The sequence below is a fragment of the Monodelphis domestica genome, chromosome 1 (genome assembly GCF_027887165.1).
Source record: "Monodelphis domestica isolate mMonDom1 chromosome 1, mMonDom1.pri, whole genome shotgun sequence".
Taxonomy (NCBI): Eukaryota; Metazoa; Chordata; class Mammalia; order Didelphimorphia; family Didelphidae; genus Monodelphis; species Monodelphis domestica.
The window spans coordinates 690,324,835-690,347,951 of NC_077227.1; the positions used below are offsets into that span (position 1 = coordinate 690,324,835).

General features: G+C 35.2%; 1 protein-coding gene across 1 annotated transcript in view; it reads right to left on the reverse strand.

Annotated features, from left to right (window-relative positions):
• Positions 1 to 211: 211 nt before the first annotated feature.
• Positions 212 to 23,117, reverse strand: part of CDH11 (cadherin 11) — a 211,715-nt gene continuing 188,809 nt past the window's right edge. Inside the window, exons 12-13 of the mRNA XM_001364137.5 lie at positions 5,430 to 5,681; positions 212 to 3,391 (exon numbers count right to left, since the gene is read on the reverse strand). Coding sequence (XP_001364174.1) covers positions 2,895 to 3,391; positions 5,430 to 5,681 — 749 coding nt within the window. The 3' untranslated portion in view covers positions 212 to 2,894. The remainder of the gene's footprint in view (positions 3,392 to 5,429; positions 5,682 to 23,117) is intronic.

A 23,117-nucleotide genomic window follows, 5' to 3' on the forward strand; every position in this document is an offset into this window, starting at 1 on the left:
ACTCTGTCACAGCCTCCTCACCTGCAAAATGTGAATACTGCCATGTACCAACCTACCTTTCAGCATTCATGTGAGAAAAGCATTTCAGAAAGAGTACAATCGAGAAATGGGAGCTGGATTACTGCAAGACTTCAGAAAGATGAAAACACCCCATGCTCATTTACACTCCATTCCCAAACCCAAGTGTACCAAATGAAAAATGACAAATTAATTAGGGAAAGAAATTTTATTTCCAAGCTTCTAAGAGGGTTCTACAAACAACAGACTAAAACCAAAACCAAACCAAACAAAAATAACAAAAAAGTCCTCCAAACCCAACCATTTGTAACTCTTAAAAAAGTAGTGGACATTGTCCCTTTAAGTTGAACATAAACATGTAGAAAATGAAGTGATCAATTCTACCCCTAATACAGTTCCAATGGTGTTATTTGACATCAACCTTTACAATGGGATTATTTGTAGTTGTGTTCTCATATAAGTATTACTTCTGTATTTTTTTTGCCTGTTTTCATTGTTTCAAATTCCAGTGGAGAACTGTGCAAATCTAGCAAAATATTCTTTGGAATATTAAAAAATAGAAAAAAATTAATCCATCCGGCAAAATTATGAACCTAAAGAAAAGACATAATCCTTTAGTAAAATGGAGGACTGAATTCTTCATATCTGGGGAGTTGGTTCCATTGAAGTCTCCTGAAAAAGTCTGATTTGAATACAAAATGGTCAGTGTGAGCAAGAAGCTCACAGGAATGCTTTGAAAGTGATTATTTTGTTTTTGACTCAATTTTGAACTAAGAGTAATTAAACAGAAAGTTGTTCAAGCAAAGCATATAGAATAACATTGTGTAATTTAAAAAGAAAGAGAAAAGAAAAGAAAATCTAAGTATTGACTATAATCCTAGATAAGCCACTTTTTCTGTTTCTGGGATGAAGAAGGGAAAAAAAAAGGATGTGATATGTTTGTATTACCTTTCCCCTAATATTGCTAATTATAGAATCCTACAATCTCAGCATTGGCAGGACCTGAGAGGTCATCTACTCCAACCTCTTTCAAGCCAACCTCACCACACACACACTGGTTATTGCTCTAGTTGTCATTTGGGATAAAACCTATGGTTATCTTCTCATTGCAAATGAGGAACATGACACTCCCATGGCACAGAGGTCATGAGGATAAGGATTGTAGCATCTTCTCAAAGTGCCAAACTTCTGTGTCCTTTCAGGCTCCATTTAAATCTTTTCTCTCTGACTCTCCAGAACAGAAAAAAGCATCAGCAAGGATCTGTATAGTCCAAGAAGCTAGATAATGTTTCAGCAGAATGCAGACATATACACAGAGCTGAACCGATACATTGAGCCTATCCTGGTCCCCTTTACCCTTGCCCCATCTTGAACTAAAATACAAAAAAATCCCATAGATGCTTTCACTTGATTAAAAATGCTAATAATGGCAAATCTGAAGGAAATGACTATCTTTTGTTAAAAATTTAAAAGCCATGTTATCCTAAGGTGATGTCATTCTATGGCAGGAAAACAAAAATACATTGAAATACTAGAGTCATAATTATTATTAAGATAAACTAATTGCCAGGCAGAACAGTGTGAGGGGCTCTCAATCACATGGGGCAAGATTTAAGATATCTGGTGTACCAGAGGAGTTCATTCAAGACAATGAAGCATCCACCTCAAATGTGGGAGATTATGGGAACTCCGTTGCCTTAATATCACATAACCATGGAATTACTAAGATAGAATATAAATGCACATTACATAACATATATTGTAAAATGAGAACCAGCCCTCCAACCAGTGCACCATCTCCTCCTAGGATCTGTGCTCTGAGAGAAGCCACAAGGCTTCTACTGAGAGGGTACAAAATTATTCACACGACATTACAGAATCTTCTCGAAAAACATTTGTAAAATGTATTTGCTTTTTAAATAAACACTTAACAAGGCAACAGACAAACTTCAAACAGATAATAAATAGGGCTATTATTAAAAGGTCACAATTGTCCATTAGAACTATAAACGGGACATTAGAAACATGGGGTTCCTTTTAAATGCTTAAGAATTGAAAACAAAGATTAAAAAAAGAATCTTTTTTATTTCAAAGGTTGCTTCTTATATTGAAGCACATATTAAAGCAAAAGTACAATGTTCATAAAATATAAGTGTGATGCTGTAACATTTCTTACATGTCAGAATACTGAAATCTGTATGTATACTAAAATAAGAGCTTTAAAATTGTACAAATAGATACATTAAAAATGACATAGAAATAGGGCGCCTCCCACTGCAACAAGACAGAGTTATATCTGGCACGTATTAGTTTAAGATGAAAGTATAAGCAAAAAGATTTACAAGAATTAGCAGTAACAAGTTTGATGCTCAAGAGACAATAATTGTACATTGTATTGTACATACATCATATGGGTTTAAGCTGGCTGAATATTATATATTTCAAGTTTAAGAATGCACTACATACAGAGTGTCCATAGTTTTAAGGCGAAATTACAGCTCAGAACTGTTGTCCTTTCTAATTTTGTGGAAGCTTCTTTGACTTAAAAGATTTAGATGTCCGTAACACAGAAAAAAAAATCCCTTCATTGTTAAGTCCACTGTTAACATTTTCCTTCACTTAAATATTTTGCACGGCAAGTGGTTTCTCTTGACTGAAGTGGATAACCAACTTCTATGTTTGCCTTTTGGGAGAAAAGGTACTTCACAGTATTTACCACTGGGAGGTCCTCATTTTTATTAAAGTGATCCTCTCTGTAAAATGTTGCCATTCTAAATGAGCCTTTCCTTGATTTTAAAAAAATACCTGTTTACATTTCTTCTGGGGTCTTCAGAATATTGGACACAGTTCTTAAGGCCAAATTTGTATCTTTATTGTTAAGAATCATCATCAAAAGTGTCTTTGGAACCATACAAGTCTGCTAGTTTCTTAAAACGAGGTCCCCAGTTTTGTAGATAATCGTAGTCCAAATCAGAATCTGTTGTGGCCGACTCTAAGGAGCTGAGAGAACCAGCCACTGAGCCCCGTCCTTCATAGCCATAGATCTGGATAGAGTCATAAGGGGGAGCTGTCGGGTCATTGTCAGCCTCCTGTATCCTTGTGTTGATGAAATCATCAACATCAACACTATTAGGGGCTGGTCGAAGCCCAGGTCTGGGCATATACTGATACTCTGGCTTGATATCTTTCCGAGGGATGAATCCATTAATCCCATCAGGATTTTGGAGGGTTGCAATATCAAAGGCCTCTGTATCTTCTTCCCCACCACCTTCATCATCATAGGTAATGATATTCTCTCTCACATCTTCTTCTTCAAAGACGATTAGGGGTTCTTTCTTTTGCCTTCTCAAGGTCACAAATAACACGACAATAACTGCAGAGAAAGATAAAGAAGATTTGAAGCTAAGGTTTTTTGTTTTGTTTTATTTTTTATATTATCAATTTTTACACTGTCTCATATTATAGTACTATTGAATTTGGCTTAGACGGAGAAACAGGTTACAGGGTGTTATGATTAAAATTCTTTGAAGATTAAATTAATTTATAATTATTAAATAATCCAAACAACCACCCATGGCTGGCCACTTTCTTAGCTACCTCCTGACTCCAGTGGACTTAGGCATCTCCTCCTCAGATGATTTAGCCACCTCCTCACTCTGAGATTTCAGGGAAAAGAGACCCTATCCCAATTCATGTTCTTTTTGAAGTCTCTTTCCCAGTCTTTATGATTGAAGGACTCCAACTTCAGTTCAGAGAAGAGGCAGGTCTTCTGGATGCCAGGAGTTATCCCACTATTTAGCACAGCCCCACAGCGAGTACACCTACTCTGACTAACTTTTCCTAGCTTGTTTAGTTTCTGCACTTTCTTGTTTACAGATGAACAAAGAGTTTGCCTCCATCCTGATTCAGCAAAGGGAAAGAAGCAAGTTTTAGTTTCAGTCTTAAAATTGAAATTCTTCCCTTTTAAAACCCAAAGGCTGTCTGTCTTGGGATGCCCAAAAGGCGTACAGATTAATATTAAATTTCTAAAGGAGGAATCCAGATTTTCCTTTGATCTATTCATGTATCTTCAACTAACAATTTCTAAGAAATAATGTCAAAGGTGATTTTCCATCCAATATGCATTTATCTTATCTGTTCTGATTTATATATATATATATTTATTATATATATATATATAATTACATATATATGTATATATATACATATATATGTAATCTCTTTCCATTAGAATGTAATCTCCAGGAGGACAGATTGTTTTTGCTTCCTTTTTGTTTTTGAATTGTATCCCCATTACACTGCCTGGAAAGAAAAGTGCTTAATCAGTAGTTGTTACTTGATTGATTATTTTGCTGGAGTTCTTAAGAAGAAAATCCATTGCCCCTTTGGGGCTGTGACTCATCTAATTATTAGAAAGACCTTTTTTATACAGTAACACACACATACAGCAGACACTTCCCTCATCTATAAGGGGAAATGATTACATTAGGAAGAGTCTTATGAGATCTCTTTTAACTTTAATCCTAGAAGAGGAAAAGGTGAATGGATGAAGCATTGATCCTCTATATTCTAACAGAGAAGCAATGCACTTTAGTTGAATACAAGCTTAAAGGAACTAGAATACCTGTGTGTACATCTTTTACGTGATTCTTATAAGCTCTGTGATCTCAGGTGAGCTACATATGATAGAGTGAACACTTTAAACCTTATTTTTTTTTTCATCTGTGAAATGAAGATAGAGATACTTCCCTACTTGCCTCTCAATATTATTGTAAGGGATTTATTCTGCAAATATTAAGGTTCTTTGTAAATGGTTGATATTGCAACTAACATCATGGGTTTGAAGCTTACTTACAGCTCTAACTATAAATCTTCATGACCTTATAGGGAATATCAGGTCATTTCTTTAAGCAAGAAAAAATAGAAGTTAAGGGTGTTCCAAGGCAGCCCATTTCACTTTTGGATACAGAATCAGGAGAATGTTTTTCCTTATTTATATCTGAAATCTTCCATTATGTATGTTCCATCCATTTTATTACTTTGCCTCCCCAAAGGGAAAGAGAACAAGTCTAATTTCTCTCCTCATGATGACCTTCAAAATACTGGAGGTCAAGAATCCTATCTCCTTACATTTTCTTTAGGCTAAATATCTGCAGTTCCTTTAATTGGCTTCCATTATATCACAGTCCCCAACTCCTCTTCCTTAGTTATATTTCACTGGATAAGTTAAGGCATGACAAGGCATATTGTTCTGAATGGATTTCCTCCAGTGGGCTTAATTCCTATCTGATAACCTAAATATCTGTTCCACCTGTATATTATAGCTGGAGGTCATGGATCTTAAAATTAATCTCTCAAACCTAACCAAGAATAATTCAAGTCAGAAATATAATGAAAAAGACATCGCTTACCCAGCAAGATCACAATGCAGGCTAATATAGCAACTAAAGCCCCAGTGCTGAGTCCTGCATTGAGGACATAGGCTTCGGCATTGCAGGACAACAGGGCTCCATTCACATCACATCCGCAGACCTTGATTGTCAGAGTATTGGTGCTGCTCATGGGAGGTATCCCCCCATCGCTGATCACGATCGGTAGCAGGTACAGGTCTTGCTTCTGCCGGCTAAAACCACCACGTTTGACGTAAATACCAGCAGTGTTGTCTGTGAAGAAAATAGCAAGCTCTCAGTTTGTCCTAACTAGATCCCTTTGACTGGCAGCCAACACTCGTTAGCATTCAGGAAGAAAAATGGAAGGTCACTCTCCTCCTCATAGAGGTTAACTCCCCAAATCTTCCTCACTTGTTCCTTAATCTAAGTATCTGAGAATGCCTGAGACTGTTTGGCATACTAAGATTGCAACCCATTCTCTGATTCCCTGATGTGTCTCATTTATCAATTTTCTATTATAACCATCATTTAAAGGGCAATTCAAGTTCCAGCTTCTCCAGAAAGCCTTTGTTGGTTCTCTAGTCAACACATACATTGCACTTTCTTTGGGTCTCTCTGATGCTCTCCTAGTTTAGATTCTAGTGATTTACTAATGTTTAACAACCACCTCCCATGCCCAACATACAGACAAGAGGACAAAAGGACAAAGGGCTATCACTCTTCTAAATTTTATATTACTTGCTCTACTCCCCAATCTTCATACAAATGTCTTCACAAATTCATGGAATTCCAGAGCTAGAGGGGACTATCATGAACATCCAATTTAACCCATACAGGATATCGCATCCCTTCTACAACATATCTGACAACTGTTTAATTTAGCCTTTCTTGAAGATTTCCAGTGAGGGGAAATTTACTATTTCCCAAGATGCCAAATTCTACTTTTAGATAGTGCTAATTGTTAGAATTTTTTTTCCTCATCAGAAGCTTGATTTTGTCTTCCTAAAATTCCCATCTTGCCCCAAGCCTTGTACCCTATAGGTGCTTAATAAATATTTGTGCAATTGAATTAAATCTTAATACAAACACAAGAAATTGAATTTCCCTGAGCAGTCTAATTGGCAGCCTAACATCATTATTTATGCTCTATGAATCCTTCAACCCCTATCAGTCTCTTTAATCATTGAATGTCGAACATCATTCAGTTCCACTTAAACAGCCAGTAAGCAGTTTAGAACAGGAATGGGCATATATTTGTATTAAGAAAACCTGGGTCAAGGGTAAGTAGGTGGCTAAGAGGACCGAAAGCCAGATCTAGAGAGTAGAGGTCCTGGGCTCAATTGTGGCCTCAGTCATTTGCTAGCTGTTTGACCTTGAGCAAGTCATCTAATCCTCATTGCCCAGCCCTTACTGCTCTTCTGTCTTGGAACCAATATACAGTATTGATTCTAAGATGGAAGGCAAGGGTTAAAAAAAGAAAATCTGGGTCTTTTTTATGATGACAATTTCTCTACAAGACCTGTATCATTGAATCCAAGCGTGTCCCTCCTATGGTACAGACAGAAATTTCTCCATACTTACTCATTATGCTTCCTCTGCTCTCCCCTGTCCCTGTCACCGTCAATAGACTCCGAATTTACCTGCTATGCTAGATACTTTCCTTACTCTATTGGGGACTCTCTTAAAGGGGCAACAACTTAAATACTCGTTAAAATTATGGTACTGTTTGTAAAAGACACCTATCAAGTCAGGAGAATTGAATACTGGACCGAGATATTCATGAACTCCTGTCCTGCCTGGCTTCATCACTGTGTAACCATGAGAAGCCCTCTTTACTCTTCTGAGCTTCAGTTTCTCTCATTCAGAGTGGAGACAATCATCCTTACAGTTCCTTCTTTCATAGGGATTTTCTGGAGGAAAAATGATTTATAAAATCAGCAGAGACCACTAGGTGGCACAGAGGATAGAATTGTGGACTTTTAATCAGGAAGACCTAAGTCCAGCTGTGTGATCCCAGACAAATCGCTTAACCTCTTTTTACTTTAGCTTCCTCACCTGTAAAATGGGGATATTACTAACAGCAGTATCTCAGAGTAATTGTGATGAGAGAATAATTGTAAAGTACATATCACAGTGCCTGCCACAAAATAAGTCCCACTTAAATGCAAACTATTACTATTTTATAATAGATGAAATTCTATAAAATGTGTTATGTTCATGTATTTTATTGATGTCTTTATTTCAATCACTTCTACTGAACCCTCTCAGAGAAGAAAAAATGAGAAACTAATTACAAAGTGTTTAAGACAGTGTCTGGTACATAGTAAGCTCTATAGAAATGTTAATTATTTTTAATTAAGCAGCAACATCCAGCATAGAACTCTTATCTGTTAATATATTTAATAGTCTACCCAGTAGGCTACCTTTCAGTCACTGCTCTTTTGCAAAGTGAGAGATGTTTTCTATCTCTTTAAGTTGTTAATATTAAAATAAACTAGAATAGATTTTTCTCTTTTCCAATTTCGTAAGAAGGATCAGCCACTGTTAGATATGCTGTACCTTGACCCCAGAAGAGTGAGGTCATTTTGGTCTTCTCTGAGTATGAAGGACAGCAACCAAGCACAGTATGAAACACTATAAATATTATCTCATTTGATCTACACAGCATCCCTATAAAGTAGGTGCTATTATTACTTTCATTTTATATTTGAGGCAGACAGAGGTTAAATATTTGCTGAGGATCACAGCACCATTTAGCACCTGAGGCTAAATTTGAACTCAGGTCTTCCTTCTTCCAGGCCCAGTGAGCTATGCTAAATACTACTAGCTAACAACCTGCAAATAAGACATAATTATTTCCTTTAAAGAGTTTTGGACTCTAGTACTAGGACCAATGACTATACAGTTAGAATATAGTATAATTCTAAAGATGAAGTTCTAAAAATGTAATGTTTCTTATTTATAACCATGTTAGATATAATTCTACTTAGGGTTCTTTTTCAGATTTTCTAGCATTATTAAAAATCATAGGATTATAATTTGTTTGTATAGTATTTTCCAGCTACAAAACTCATCAAACCAAAAACTTCTCATCATATCATCCCACTAGCCAGGCCCCAAGTTTAAGTGCTGTCATTGCCATATAATAAATGTTTAAATGTTTCATTGCTCTATTCTGTGAGTGTTATTTGATTCCCATGAATATTTCCAATATTTCTTGTTCATGAATAATAGTTGTGGATATGATGCACAACCAGTTATTGCCCAGATAAACATCAAAATCAGGTGTGCAAATTTATAAATCCCTGTGGCAAAGTCTATTAAAATTTCTTGATATAATTTTCTTCCAATGGAATAACTTTAAAGATTTGTTAGGAATCTCAGAATCATAAAAATCTACATAAGCAAAGGACTTTGCACATAATAGATGCTTAATAAATTCTAGTTTATTGGATGTATTGAAAGAAAGAAAGTGGACAGGTAGATTGGATAGTTGGAAGAATTTTCTCTCTTATTTTGAAGAAGAGACAGATGTTATATAGAAAAAACATAGACTTTGGCATGTGAAATCCTGGGTTCCTTTCCTTACTCTTCCGTTTACTATCTCTATTCTTGAGTAAGAGATAGAAGAAGACAAAGACAAAGAAAGAAAGAAGGAGGAGGAGGAGAAGAAGAAGAAGCAGCAGCAGAAGAAGATGCAGAAGAAGAAGATGCAGAAGAAGAAGAAGAAGAAAGAAGAAGAAGAAGAAGAAGAACAAGAACAAGAACAAGAACAAGAAGAAGAACAAGAACAAGAAGAAGAAGAAGAAGAAGAAGAAGAAGAAGAAGAAGAAAGGAGGAAGAGGAGGAGGGGAAAGAAAGGAAGGGAGGAGAAGATTTAAATAGTGTTTTATCAAAGAGCTTTACCTATGCTATCTAATTTGATACTCACAAAAACCCTTTGAGTTAAGTGCTATCATTAAATCATTTTGCAAATGACAAGCATGAAGGAGAATATGACTTGACCAGATTCACCAGCTAGTAAGAATCTGAGGCACAATTTAAAGTTGGATCTTTTTACCAGTAAATCTAACATTTTATCGACTGTTCCACCTAGCTATCTCTACCATGAGATCTTTATTTGTGATGTGATCAATTCTATGACATTTAACAAAACCATATGTGAATCACAAACTGTATTCTTCTGCAGTCTTCATAGACAGGGGTTGGGTAGTCACCAAGAGTCTCCTTGCAAAAGCAAATATCAAAAAAATGAATTGACCCTTCCAAAAATGTATAATCTTGTGTTTGACTTACCTATAGTAACATGCCTCCCTGCACCTTAATAGAAGAGACTGTGTGAGTTTATCTGGCCAATACAAAATTCTCAATGGAATATCTTTGCCTATCTTTACACTTAGCTAGGCAGAATCTCAGATGACACAGTGTTCTGCCTGGCCCATTTTCCGAATGTTTCATTCTTGGCAGTACTTGCTAGAGTTTTTTTTTTTCCCTTCCACTTGTATATATAACCTCTGAGAGCCCAGGCTCAACTTAACCATTTGAGAACACATGGAAATATCTATGAAAGGAGCTGAAAAGACAAATATTTTCAAATATGACCTAAATTTTGTCTCTGATGTTCAATGTCCATGAACAAGGGAGGTAAGGAAATAATTATTTAAGTACCTACTATATGCCAGGAACTATGCAAATAGTATCCTTTCTGAAACACAACATTCCTCAGTTCTAGGTATTTTCACCTAGCTGTGCCCCATTCTTGGATTGTTCTCCATCATCTCTGCCTCTTGGCTTCCCTGGCTTCCTTCAAGTCTCAGCTAAAATCCTATTATCTACAAGAAGCCTTTCCCAATTACTCAAAGCTTTTTTTCTCTATTAATTTTTATCTATCCTGTATATAGCTTTTTTACATATTTATTTGCTTGTAGTTTACCCCAATTAGATTGTGAGCTCCTTGAGGCCAGGAACTATTTCCCCCCTTTCTTTCTACCTTCATTTCTTAGATAAATGCCTAGCATACCATAGGCACTGAATAAACCCTTATTGACTGACAGAGTGAGATATCCATTCTGTTATTTTGACCAATGTAAAAATTTGTTTTATTTGACTATACATATTTATTACAAGTTTCTTTAAACTGTTTTCTTTCTTTTTAATGAAGGGGAGAAGTGGGAGGAACTAAAGATGAAAACTTATCAATAGGAAAGTAATAACTATAAATAGAATACCAGTGCTAATGTCACGGAGAATAATGTATGCAAAATGCATGCAAAATCCTGGGGCCCACAAGCCAGATCACAGTAGAGAGTGGTACTTTTAAGCAAAACTAAAGCTAAGGTTCTAAGCTCATTCCCCTTTTATCAAATCAAACCCTTCTAAAATGATGAATTGACTGAATCACTCATGATTCCTGAGTAAAGTTTCTCAACATCTATTTATAGTGTCTGGAAAAAACATAGCTGTAATTTCATTTTTTAACTAGCCATTCTATGAAAAAAGCACTTGACAATTTGAATAACCTAGATAGATAAAACAAATACTAGATTGAGTAACGGGATCCAGCCCCATTGGAAATACATTGGAGGAATTGGAGCCATGGTGAAGGGAAAAGAGAAAGGGACTAAGGGTGAGAAGACTTGGGTTCAACTTTAAGCTATCCTGTTTACTAGCTATGACACCATGACCAAGTTACTCAGTTTCTTGGAGCCTCAGATCTCCCATATGTTAAATAGACAGTGATTATTTGACATATATTAATATTAGTCTTGAAATAAACCTGGGAGAAAGGGAAGGCATATACTTGGAAATTGTTGAGGGTTAAAGCAATGTCAGGTTTGGATTCTTCTTCAACAAATGGGCAGTGACATGTAGTTATAATTACAGTCTTATATTATAACCCAATCCTATCACGATGTCATAAAAGCCTTGCTCATCCTGGATACGGATCAGATAACTAACAACAACTTCATCCACTACATTTGTCCCAGTGATATCAACTCCCTTAAGAACCTCTCAGCTTATTTTCTCATTCCTAACCCAGATCCCACTCTGAAGACTAGAACAGTTCATTGTACTGCTGCTTCATCTAATACTGTATCTGGAGAAATGATTAGCCAAACTTAGTCCTCTTTTGATCCTTCAGCATAGTTTGGATGTGATTTTTAATATTCAAAAGATCAAGCTAGTAGATTACAAGCACTGGCACAGTCTGATAAATGGAGAGGATTTAATTATGGACATATATTGACCACTGACTGGGACTAGGTAAGGAAAAATAAGCGCATAAGTAGACACTTAAAGGAGCAGGTAGATGGCTCCTTGGATAGACTGCCTAGCTTGGCATCACAAAGACTCATTTTCATGAGTTCAAATCTGGCTTCAGACATTTACTTGCTGTGTGATTCTGGGCAAGTCACTTAACTCTGTTTGACTCAGTTTTCTCATTCGTAAAATGAGCTGGAGAAGGAAATGTCAAACCACTACTCTATCATTGCCCAGAAAACCCTAAATGGGATCACAGAAAGTTGGACACAACTGATAAATGTCTGAACAACGACAGACAATTAACAAAAAGGGGTGGATTGATATTATTATTATTTTGCCATATAATTTACTATCACAAATATCTATGAACATATGCTTGGTTTATGATTCATAATACAGGAAAGAATGACCCCTTCAGTAAAAGCAGATTTCTACTTTGGTATAGAATGTAAGATTTGAAAATGGCCCTTTTGGTATTCCACTTACGTGCTTGGAATTTTCCTAAACAAGAAGTTATTATGAAACAAATATGCACTACAAAACCCAGTTGCCCAAATAAATGACCAAAAAAGGAAGTAGAATCTGTATACCTGATAATTCTCTCCTTTCCACTCAATTATTTTAATAGAAACCATTACCTTGAAAACCTCAGACATTCTACACCTATATCGCTATATATACATTTCCACTGGCTTTCTGGATGATTTCCATTAATGAGTTTTACTAAGCTGGTGATGGGATGAAGATTATTTTTTCTAACATGGGTGGAGAAAAAGTCTAACTGTAACTTTAGGAGAGAAAAAGAAGAGCTAAAATTATCCTAGAGGAAAATAAATCTGTCAAGAGAATCCAGAGAGGTCTGTGCACTAGCCAAGCTCTGTACTATAAAAATCAGATTCTTTTTTTTTTTTAAACCCTTACCTTCCGTCTTGGAGTCAATACTGTGTATTGGCTCCAAGGCAGAAGAGTGGTAAGGGCTAGGCAATGGGGGTCAAGTGACTTGCCCAGGGTCACACAGCTGGGAAGTGTCTGAGGCCAGATTTGAACCTAGGACCTCCCATCTCTAGGCCTGGCTCTCAATTCACTGAGCTACCCAGCTGCCCCCTATAAATCAGATTCTTAAAGAAAAGGCAATAACGTATTCAAGGGGGAAAGTTTGAGTTTTGTAGATTAGAGAAATTAGTGTATTCATTTAAGGATAACTATTTCTGGATATAAGAACAGAATTCTCCTGATATCATGTTTGTACCCTATTATGTCACCATAATGGTCCTGAGGTCTCAAAGGCTACACCAATGGAGCACATGATTTTACAGCTGTTTTATTGCTGCAAAAGCTTGGAATGTCATGGATATTCCTTGTTCCAGTAGTAGCTTAGTCAAACGTAAGAAAATTAACAGTGGAAGGTTCATGATCAGGTAGTGAATTTCTGTAAAGGGTAGATGCTGTTTGGATTTAGTGGTTAGGAAAGATTACAATTAAAGAAACTCCTGTATTCTAAATCATGGACAGATTTTGAAACTGATTCAGTAGAGAAAGTGCCAATATGCATGCAATTATGAATCTTTAGAAGCAATGAAGAAAGAAGTAAGAAATGTCAATACTAATGATTATCATGAGACTTGAAAGACAGACACTCCATATACCTTTTGTATTTTCTTCTTAATATATTCATTCATTCCAAAGAGGGAATTATAATTCAGGGTCAGGTTAGATGGTGAGTTGGGGGAGGTTATTGTTTTACAGTGTTCAATTTGGTGACCTAAAATATTCTATTGTAATTTGAGATCATAGTTTCCACACCAGTTTGCCTCACAGTCTTCCTATGTTCCCAAGGATGTAGAAATCTTTTCCAGCAATAGTCTCAGTACCAATACTGCAACTGTACGATTTCATTATCTTTTCTAGAGAACATGCTTTTGTTATTTGCTGGAAACTGATAATTTTTGCCATCATCATGAGAGTGCTAATACATTCATTTTCTAGTTGAGCATACTGATAAGGAAATACTTCTCGTTTTCCTATTATTTTCAGACACATTTCACAGTACTCCCATTCACATATGCCATGTTCCTATTAAACTAGACAGACTGCCTTATGATCTCTGCCCACTCTCAACTCCTTGTTTCTGTAACAATGGTCACTGTTCAGGTGAGTTCAGTGACTCTTCGTGATCCCATTTAGGGTTTTCTTTGCAAAGATTAGGAGTGGCTGTAATTTTCATTTCCATCTCAGTTTACATATGGGGAAACTAAGGTAAACAAGTTTAAGGGACTAGACCAGGGTCCCGTAGTTAGTAAATGTCTGAAGTCAAATTTGAACTCAGGAAGATGACTTTTCCTGACTCCAGGTACAATTCTCTCTCCACTATACCAGCTAGCTTCATCAGTGTTTCTGCACAAGTTCCCTACCTCTTTCCTCAGTCTATCAAAATCCTTCTTCATGTTTGTATTACCTTTACTTTACTCAGAATCAGAGTTCAGTATCTGCTTAGTAACTTGAATTGAATATAAAATTTAGGAGCAGGAAGGGACTTTAGAGTTCATTGAATTGTTGATTACCTCTATATTTAATGAAAATAAGTTTCAATACAAAGTCATCACTCTATAATAAACACAAAGGCACTATATATCAGCATTGTTATCTTTTCCTCATCCAGACACTTATTACTATTTTGTCCTAGAAGAAACCTTAGAATGGTTTCTTTTATGGATGAAAAAAATGGACCCACTTAATGACTTGCTTAAGGTTACTTGATTAATGGTAAAGCTTGGACTAAAATCTATTATAAGTCTCCATCTCTAGTCTGAATAATTTTCTTCTGATCATCTACAACTGGAGAGTCAGGTTTTCTTGATCAATTAGTAGACTCATCAAGCTTGAAGGGACCTTGAGGGATCATGTTACCTCTAGTTCAATTTTAAGTCTTATAGCTTAAAGTTACTTCTATATCATCCAGTGTAGAGGTTACTCTCTCCTTGAAGATATCCATGTTCAAAAACAATAAAACTAATTGATAAAAAGATCTCCTTATGTATCATAAATATCTCTCAACTTGCACTTTTTGTTTTTGATCTTTTAAAAAAAGTTTTCCTAGAGCAAAAAGTGTCTTTAATTAGAATATGGGCTGAGAGATCAGTAGAATACCAAATAATCCATCAGCATTGAATGGAATAAGAATCCAGTTCAAAGATAGGAATTCTATTCATTTTCATTATTACCTCTTTTAATTATTAATTCAATTCAATTCAAATCAATTCGACAAGCATTTATTAAACATTTATTCTATACCTGCTATGTTCTAGGGATATAATGATAAAAAAATAGTCCCTGCCTTCAAGGGACTTACATTCTATTGGTGGGGAATCAACTTTGTACAAGAGAGATAAATAAATATCATGTATATTTCAAGATAAATACAAAGTAATGGAGGAAGGCATTACCTGGTGAAAGACCCTATGCTGAGTTTTAAACTGAGTTTGAAAGATTTACTTCTGCACTTTGAGGCTACTTTCTTTTGTTCAAACTCTTAAAGATATAAAGCAAAGCTGATTATCATCCCCCAAACAAAAAGGTGATCATTGTGCCCAAAACAAAATAAACAAAAATGATTCATATATTTTACTAGATAGGATAAATTCCTCTAGAAATTTTGCCATCATCTAGTCCAAATTCTTCATTTTACCAATAAAACCCACTGAGATGAGACCTAAAGAGTTATTTGTCTACAGAGATGAATGACAAGTTAGGGGCAGAGCATGGGGAAGAAAACAGGTCTTTTGATGTTTTATCTTCATCTTTTCTCTTCTCTAGTCAATAATTTGTCTTCTCTTTTCCAGGCAAAATGATCCTTGTTCATTGCACTTTTCCTCATAGGAGTCTGTTTTCCTAATCATGTTTATCAGCCTACCTGTCACAGTCACCACCATCTATAGATCTCTCTATTTTTCTCATATTATTTCTAAGTCTGGTACTTGCACTATTCTGATTTATCTGAATAACACAGAGGAAACAGCTGATATGTGTGATCTTTGATGTTAGGACAAAGTGGCATTTTATGTTGGAGGTCAGGTTCATAAAAACCTCACATGAGTTTGGGTTTTATTTATATAGCACCTATTTTCTGGAAGATAATACATGGCCCAGAGGAGGAGGGCATAAGGAAGAACTAAACTTGGAGTTTCAGATGTAGGACTCATATTTTAGGAGAGAAAACATCATATTTTTCTAGAAGAGAGTCTCTAAGAAAGATGGGAAAGGTACAGTATACCATTGATATTGGATAACTGACTGAACAAGGAATGTTTAGTCTGAAGAAAAGAAGATTTAAAGGGTCATTATATGGTCTTTAAACAGTTTAGCTGTCAAGTAGAAAAGGATGAGAACTAGTGCACATAGGCCATAGTCAAGTCAAGGAGCCATGAGTGTAAAAATAGGAGGATTTTGGGTCAGTGTAAGAAAAGATTAAAAAAAAAAACACAGAACTATCCAGCAATGATGTAGGTTATATTAAGAGGTAACCAGAAGGCCTTCCTGAATGCAGGTTTCCAGACAGATACTGGATGATCATTCCATAAAGGAAGGTCATCGAGGAGATTTTCACTGTTCCTAGCACAGTACCTGATATACAGTAGGTACTTAATAAAATAGAATAGTGAAGTGGCACAGTGAATAGAGAGCTGAGCCAGAGTCAAGAAGACCTGATTTCAAATCCAACCTCAGACCCTTACTAACTGTTTTACTTTGGACAAGTCACTTAAACTTTGTCTCAGTTCCTTTAAACATAAAATGGGGAAAATAATTGTATCACCTTCCCAATGTTGTAAGGATCAAATGAAACATAATTAAATATGAAACACAGTGACTGATACATAGTAGATGCCACATAAATGATAACTTTTTTTAGTTTTATTTAATTGGTCAATTTAGAACATTATTCCTTGGTTACAAGATTCATGTTCTTTCCCTTCTCTTCCCCCATCCCTTCCCATAACTGACTCACAATTCCACTGGGTTTTACGTGTGCCTTTGGTCAAAAACTTTTTTCATGTTGATGTTTACACTAGGATGATCAATAAATGATAACTATTAATATTAATTTTAATTATTTTAGCATTATAATTAAATAATCAATTAAATTGATTAATTAAAAATAAAAAATAATATTAAAAATAATAATAAAAAATTAAAACTCTTAATACTGGCCGAATGTCTGAGATTTTGGGATTCTATGCAGATTTCACATTAGTGAATGTGGGTAAATATATATATATATATGTGTGTGTATACTTATATTTACATGTACATATGTGTGAAAAATATATTCATGAAAATAATATATTACTGGTAATCAGTCCATTTAATCCCATCCAATTGACCCCATTTGGGGTGTTCTTGGCAAAAATACTGCAGTGATTTGCCATTTTCATTTCCAGCTTATTTTACAGGTGAAGAACTGATGCAAACAGGGTTAAGTGACTTGCCTAGGATCTGAAGCCAAATTCGAAATCTAATCACACCAGATATATATAATTCTATATGTGTGCATTTATATGCACATGCATATAAATGTCGCATTTGCCTTCCTATGTTATTCTTCCAAGTCAATTCCATTATTTCTGGGGTTAAGTTTGTCTTGCTTATTCAGTTACATATGAGCATTTAAGGAGGATTTTGGCTGAGCCCATACAGCAGAATCAAGCTTACCATGATTAGACCACTTGGCAACTATTTTCTTTTTCCCCTAAATTGAGGACATCTTTTTTATGAGCAGCCTCAAATAGCATCCTGAAATACTTCTGGTCTTCTGCTTGTATAATTTAAAGACAGCCAAGATGATCTTGCGAAAGTTTATTTTAATTGCTCCAATATGGACAAGGATGTCTTGGCAGATCAAAATGGCAGATGTCTTTTAATGTTCTCCATTTTAGCTTATGTAAATAATTATGCTTTCTTTCTGCCTCTAATTCATCTCTGTAAATTGTCCCACACAGAACACACAAGTTTTCTGGGACACCCTGTAAACTGAGAAATGGCAAGTACTTTGAATACTTAAAATCCAGAAACAAGGCCCATAACTTGGTGGGTTTTCTTTTATTTTTCTGTCCTTCTATTGCTTCAGAATTTTCAGTGATAAGTCCCTATCCTATGAAGACAATTCATGGACTCCAATTTTGACTTAATTGTTTCTTTTCTTACTATCCTTCACATATCCAGGGAGTTGTGGAAAGGTGCTCAGAATTAAAAATGAGACCACTGGTTGACATCCTGTGTCTGATACTACTTATTTGATTCAGAAAAGTCATTTCTTCCCTTTTGGATTCTGTTTCCTCATGAGAAAAATAAAAATCTTTGATTAGATTACCTCTAGTTCCCCTTCTGCTATAAGTCCCCTGATCCCTTATTTTTAGTGCTATTATACCTTCTAGCTTTCAAATAAATCTATTTTATTTACTATATCTATACATATATATAGCCTTTGTGGGGGAAATTGATATCTACGAGAAAGAGAAAGGATATTTTGGTTTTTATTTGTTTTTGCTATTTGTGTCTTGTTTATTTTGTTCTATTTTCACAGTATATGGAATTGGTAATGAGACATTGTTATGGCTTGTACAGTTTCAAATTAAACCTCTTTTATATATGTGGCTGTGTGAGCAGGAGTGCTTCCATCTGGGTAACTAACTGCCAGCAAAGTACTTTTGAGGGGATGATGATGCTGTCAGGTACCTCCTAGGTGCCATGGACAAGCAGAGCAGTGAGGTGATGTTCACTCTTTGGGAGAGCTATATATTGATGTTCCCAGATTTCACTTTTGTAGGGACAATTGAACTAAAAGGGAAAATGAACCACTATATATATATATATATATATATATATATATATATGCTTCATGTCATAATGATCCTCTGACACATATGATAAAAAGTGTCTCTGTGAAGACAAAGTTTGGATACTCAACCCACAAAGGGAGAATTTCCTAAAGTCCAAGTAATCTCCTTTCTTTACACTCAGGACCAGTGTCAGTGTAGTTTAGCAGAACAAATATCAGAACCAAAGTCAGGAATCTCATTAAATGGTTTTATGACTTTTTAAAAGAGTCATTGAGTTTTTCAGCCTCATCTTTCTCATCACTCAGCTTGGATCTATTTATCACCAAGTTTTATGAGATCAAATGTGATTAGGGGCATGAAAGACCCTGGACAAATATAAGGACTTTCAACATTCCATTTGCCCTTCTTTGGACATATTCCAATTTGCTCATATTTATCTTAAAACACGAAACCAAGAAATGAACAATATTCTATATGTGATCTAATCAGGAAAGAGGAATTTGAGGGCAGCAGTGCTAATCTAATCCTAAATCTCATCCTTCTATATCTGACATCTAAGGTCACAACACCTTTTTATTTTTAATCTTGTTTGCTATTGACCCAACTTGAGCTTTTAGCCTAATTTACCAATCCATCAGTGTAGCTCAGAAAGATGAAATATCTTGCCCAAGGTGCAAGAGAAAATTCATACCTAGACCTCATGACTCTTGATTCCTCAAGTCAGGTTTATTTAACAGCATCCTGCCTCACTGTTCCCACAAATAAGTATTCCCACATCTATCATCATCATCATCATCATCTGCTTTAAGTAATGCTTTATATATGCTATTTTATTAGATCCTCAAAGTAACAGTGAGGAAGGTGAGTTTTTCATTTACAAATGGGAAACTGAGGCAGAAAGTTTTAGAGATTTGTAAATTCTCACACTGGTTAGTGTACAAGGGAGGATTTAAACTCAATTCTTTCTGAAACCAAGCTCAGGAATCTACTCACTGTGTCACCTAGCTATCTCTAGCAAATCATCATTTTCAGAGAAATTAAAACAGCAGAAAGAGGCAACTTGGTATAGCACTTTGGAGTCAATAAGTTCTGAGTTCAAATTCCAATTTCATATTAGCTTTGTGATCATAAACAATTATAGTTTTTTAAAGTCTGAAGTAACTCTCAAAGAGATTTTGCCATTCCTCATCTGTAAAGGGTATTTCCATTCACAGGGTCTCTCACATTGATAAAATCAAAGGTCTAGACTGATTTTAAAAAAGAATAATTTATACTGACTATTAATTTAAGATTTGCAATGTATTTTCTTAACAACTACCTTATAGAGGAGACTATAAATATCACTACTCCCATTTTATAAAAGGACATTGATGTTCAGAAATGTCATAGACTAATAATAGATCAAGCTGAAACTTTACAAAACTCTAGTTTGATCATTTGTTTTACAAATGAGGAAACCAAGGTATAGGAAGCAATTTGAATAAGGTCACATAGACAGAGAGTGTCATGTCAGTTAGATTTAAAGAAAAAAAATACGTCAGACACTTATTACAAGAGTCAAATAGAAGGCTAAGGAATTCTTGCAAAAACAAAACAAAAGAAAAACAAAATCCAACAACCTGGCTATTCTATTCTTTATTGAAAGATAGTTTTTTTTTACTCTAAAGTCATCAGATCAGTGTTCTTCAACATGACTTTCCTTTACTCATATGGCTAGTAAGTACCAGACTTAGGTCTTGAACCCAGATCTTTTGCCTCTATGTCCAGTGATCTTTTTATGATGCTAAATATAAATGTTCTTCAAAGTGTAAAAAGCCTCTCTCTTCACCTATGTGTGCACATACAGAAACTCATACAAGTGTACACAAAAGTATGATTCTGTGATGGTTCTGAATGGCAAAGAAGCATCTAAGTGCTCTCCTCTGATTCTCTCCACCGAGCCTCCTTTGAAGATTAGTGTGGAGAATAGTACAAGATTAAAGAGAGGATGAAGGGGAGGGAGAATTGATGCAGGAAGAAAAAGATCTGTATGCATTAAAATGGTTTTGCTCTCTTATTTTTCAAGATACCAAATGCTTATGTGGAATTTAGGCAAACACAATGCTGTTTATTTACATGGTATAATGGGAGTAAACACTCAGCGAGGAAGGGACGTGATGCGCTAACTCAGCATGAGCTAACCCATTATCTTATGTTTCCAATGCGAAACAGTCAGTACAGAGAAGCTCGGTAACATAGTTGGCTATGAATAAGATGGAGAATGTGATTACTTCTTTTGGATTACTGCAATATGTAATTACTTTGAGGAGCCCAGTAGAAAGGAACTCTCTTAAATGATAATTATAGGACTATATTCACTTTCAAGTTCTGTAATAGCACCAAACATTAGAGTTTTCATTAATGGTTTGCCACAGTTAATAAAGTCATTTTTCTTAAAAAAAATAGAGACCCACCTAGCACTTCCCACAAAATGGAGTCTCGAGTTAAGGATTACTTTATAACTAAAATTGAGGCAAAGATAAAACACTGGCTGACTTACACACTCCAATGGATAATTACAAATAGGAATTAATTCCTACTTTAAAATATAGAAACTATATTTTATATAGTTTATTATATTATATAGAAAACATATTTTTCTATATTTTCTATGTTATATAGAAAACATATATAGAAAACAAATTCTCATAGAAAACAAAAAGCAAATATCACATTCTCTGAGTGTTAAAATGCTCACAGCCATATGAAGTACATAGTACAATTATTATCATCCCATTTTGCAGACAAAGAATCCAAGGCCAATGATGGAAATATTGAACCAATTCAAACCCAAGCAAAAGTACCACCTCCAAACTCCCAGGAAAAAGAACATTTGTCTTTTACTCAAAGTTTTCTGGCAAAAGAACATTCACTCTATTAAAGATGGACTCTTCACTTTTGTACAGATTGTTAGGATTGTATACAATTTTTGTTTTACTTTGCATAGAAATATTTTCTTTCTCTTGACAATAGCTACTCTTTCATTCTACTCCTGACTCCCGGGACCAAGCAGAATAAATCTAATCTTTCCTACTGAAGAAAGCCCTTCAACTACATATATTTATGTAAATGCACACATCATATATACGTACATATAGACACCCACACACATATGCATTCATGTAAATGCCAATATATGTTAGAAAAAACGTTAGGCATCAGATAGCATTTATATATTGGTTTAAGGTTTACAAAATGCTTCACAAATATTATACCATTTTTATCCCCACACATCAAACCTAGATGATAGATAGATAGATAGATAGATAGATAGATAGATAGATAGATAATCCCCATTTTATACATAAAGAAATTGATGCAGGTAATGCTTATATGACTTGCCCAGGGCTACAGTCTAGTAAATGTATGGGGAAAGATTTGAATTCAGATCTTATTAACTCTTGTTTCAACTTTATATCCACCATATCATCTAGCTGCTTTGGATTCTTCAGGCTCCCTATGAAGAAGGGAGTGTAGAGTTATTAATCCCCCCACCCCAATCCTTGTTATTGATTAAAAATATGGTTATCATTTTCCCAAGTTCATGAAGCTAGTTAATGACAGAGTCTAGACATAAAAAAAATCTTAGGGTACAGTGGGCTTAATACTTTGTCTCAACATTCTTCACAGTCTTTTGAGTTTCTCTCTAAATTTTCTCCCTTATCAAACAAATTCTGATCACTTCTTACTGAAATCTGCAAAAATCAGATACACCAGGGAAAAAAGTTAAAAGATTATACCATTATGCAAAACTGAACTAATATCTTTCAATACTATTTTTCTGTTTCAATATGAATAAAGCTATCTGGCCCATACTGACTTATTAAACTTTCAAAAAGTATATGCTAATAAAGGGTTGAGTGTTTGGGTTTTTTTTTGGGGGGGGAGTTGCACCTTTCTCACTTAGTTCTTTTGTTGATTCAAGAAGTCCCTCATGGAATCTCTTCTATAATATTTCTTGACTGAGTAGAGGTGACCTTGAAAGCACTATCAGTGCAACATAATCTTTGGCAAGTTCTTCTAATCTGGAAAACTTTCAAGGAGGGGTCCAAAGATGGAATGCCATTTGGAGATCTGCCTAGCTAAGTGCATAGAGCTTCTTACCAGAAGGTTGGCCACCAGGTAAGAATATTTATCCTTTTATTTATTTATTCATTTTTTTTGGCCACAGAAACCAAGAAGCACAGAAGCACAGTACTGGAAGAGAACCAAGACATTATCTAAGCCAAGTCATATATAAATAGGAAGTTATTCTATAATATTCCTGACCAGTGTTCTATTGGTTCAAGAAAAATAAGTCTAGTTTTTTTATTTTTTTTAACGGTCACCTTTTACCCTTTGAATATGTCTTCTTTATTCTAGGCTCAACATTCCTAGTTCTTTCAATTGATATGCCTTTGTTCTTTTTCTGTACTTGATCATTAAACCATGAAATTCATGACCATTTCTACCAAGGTAGAGAAGGGTTATGAACTGTGTAAGTGGTGGGTATGTTGACAATGAAGAAATCATAACTCTTTTGTTATATTGACTTATTTAAATCCAAGAGTCATTTACCTCTAGGTACCATGCT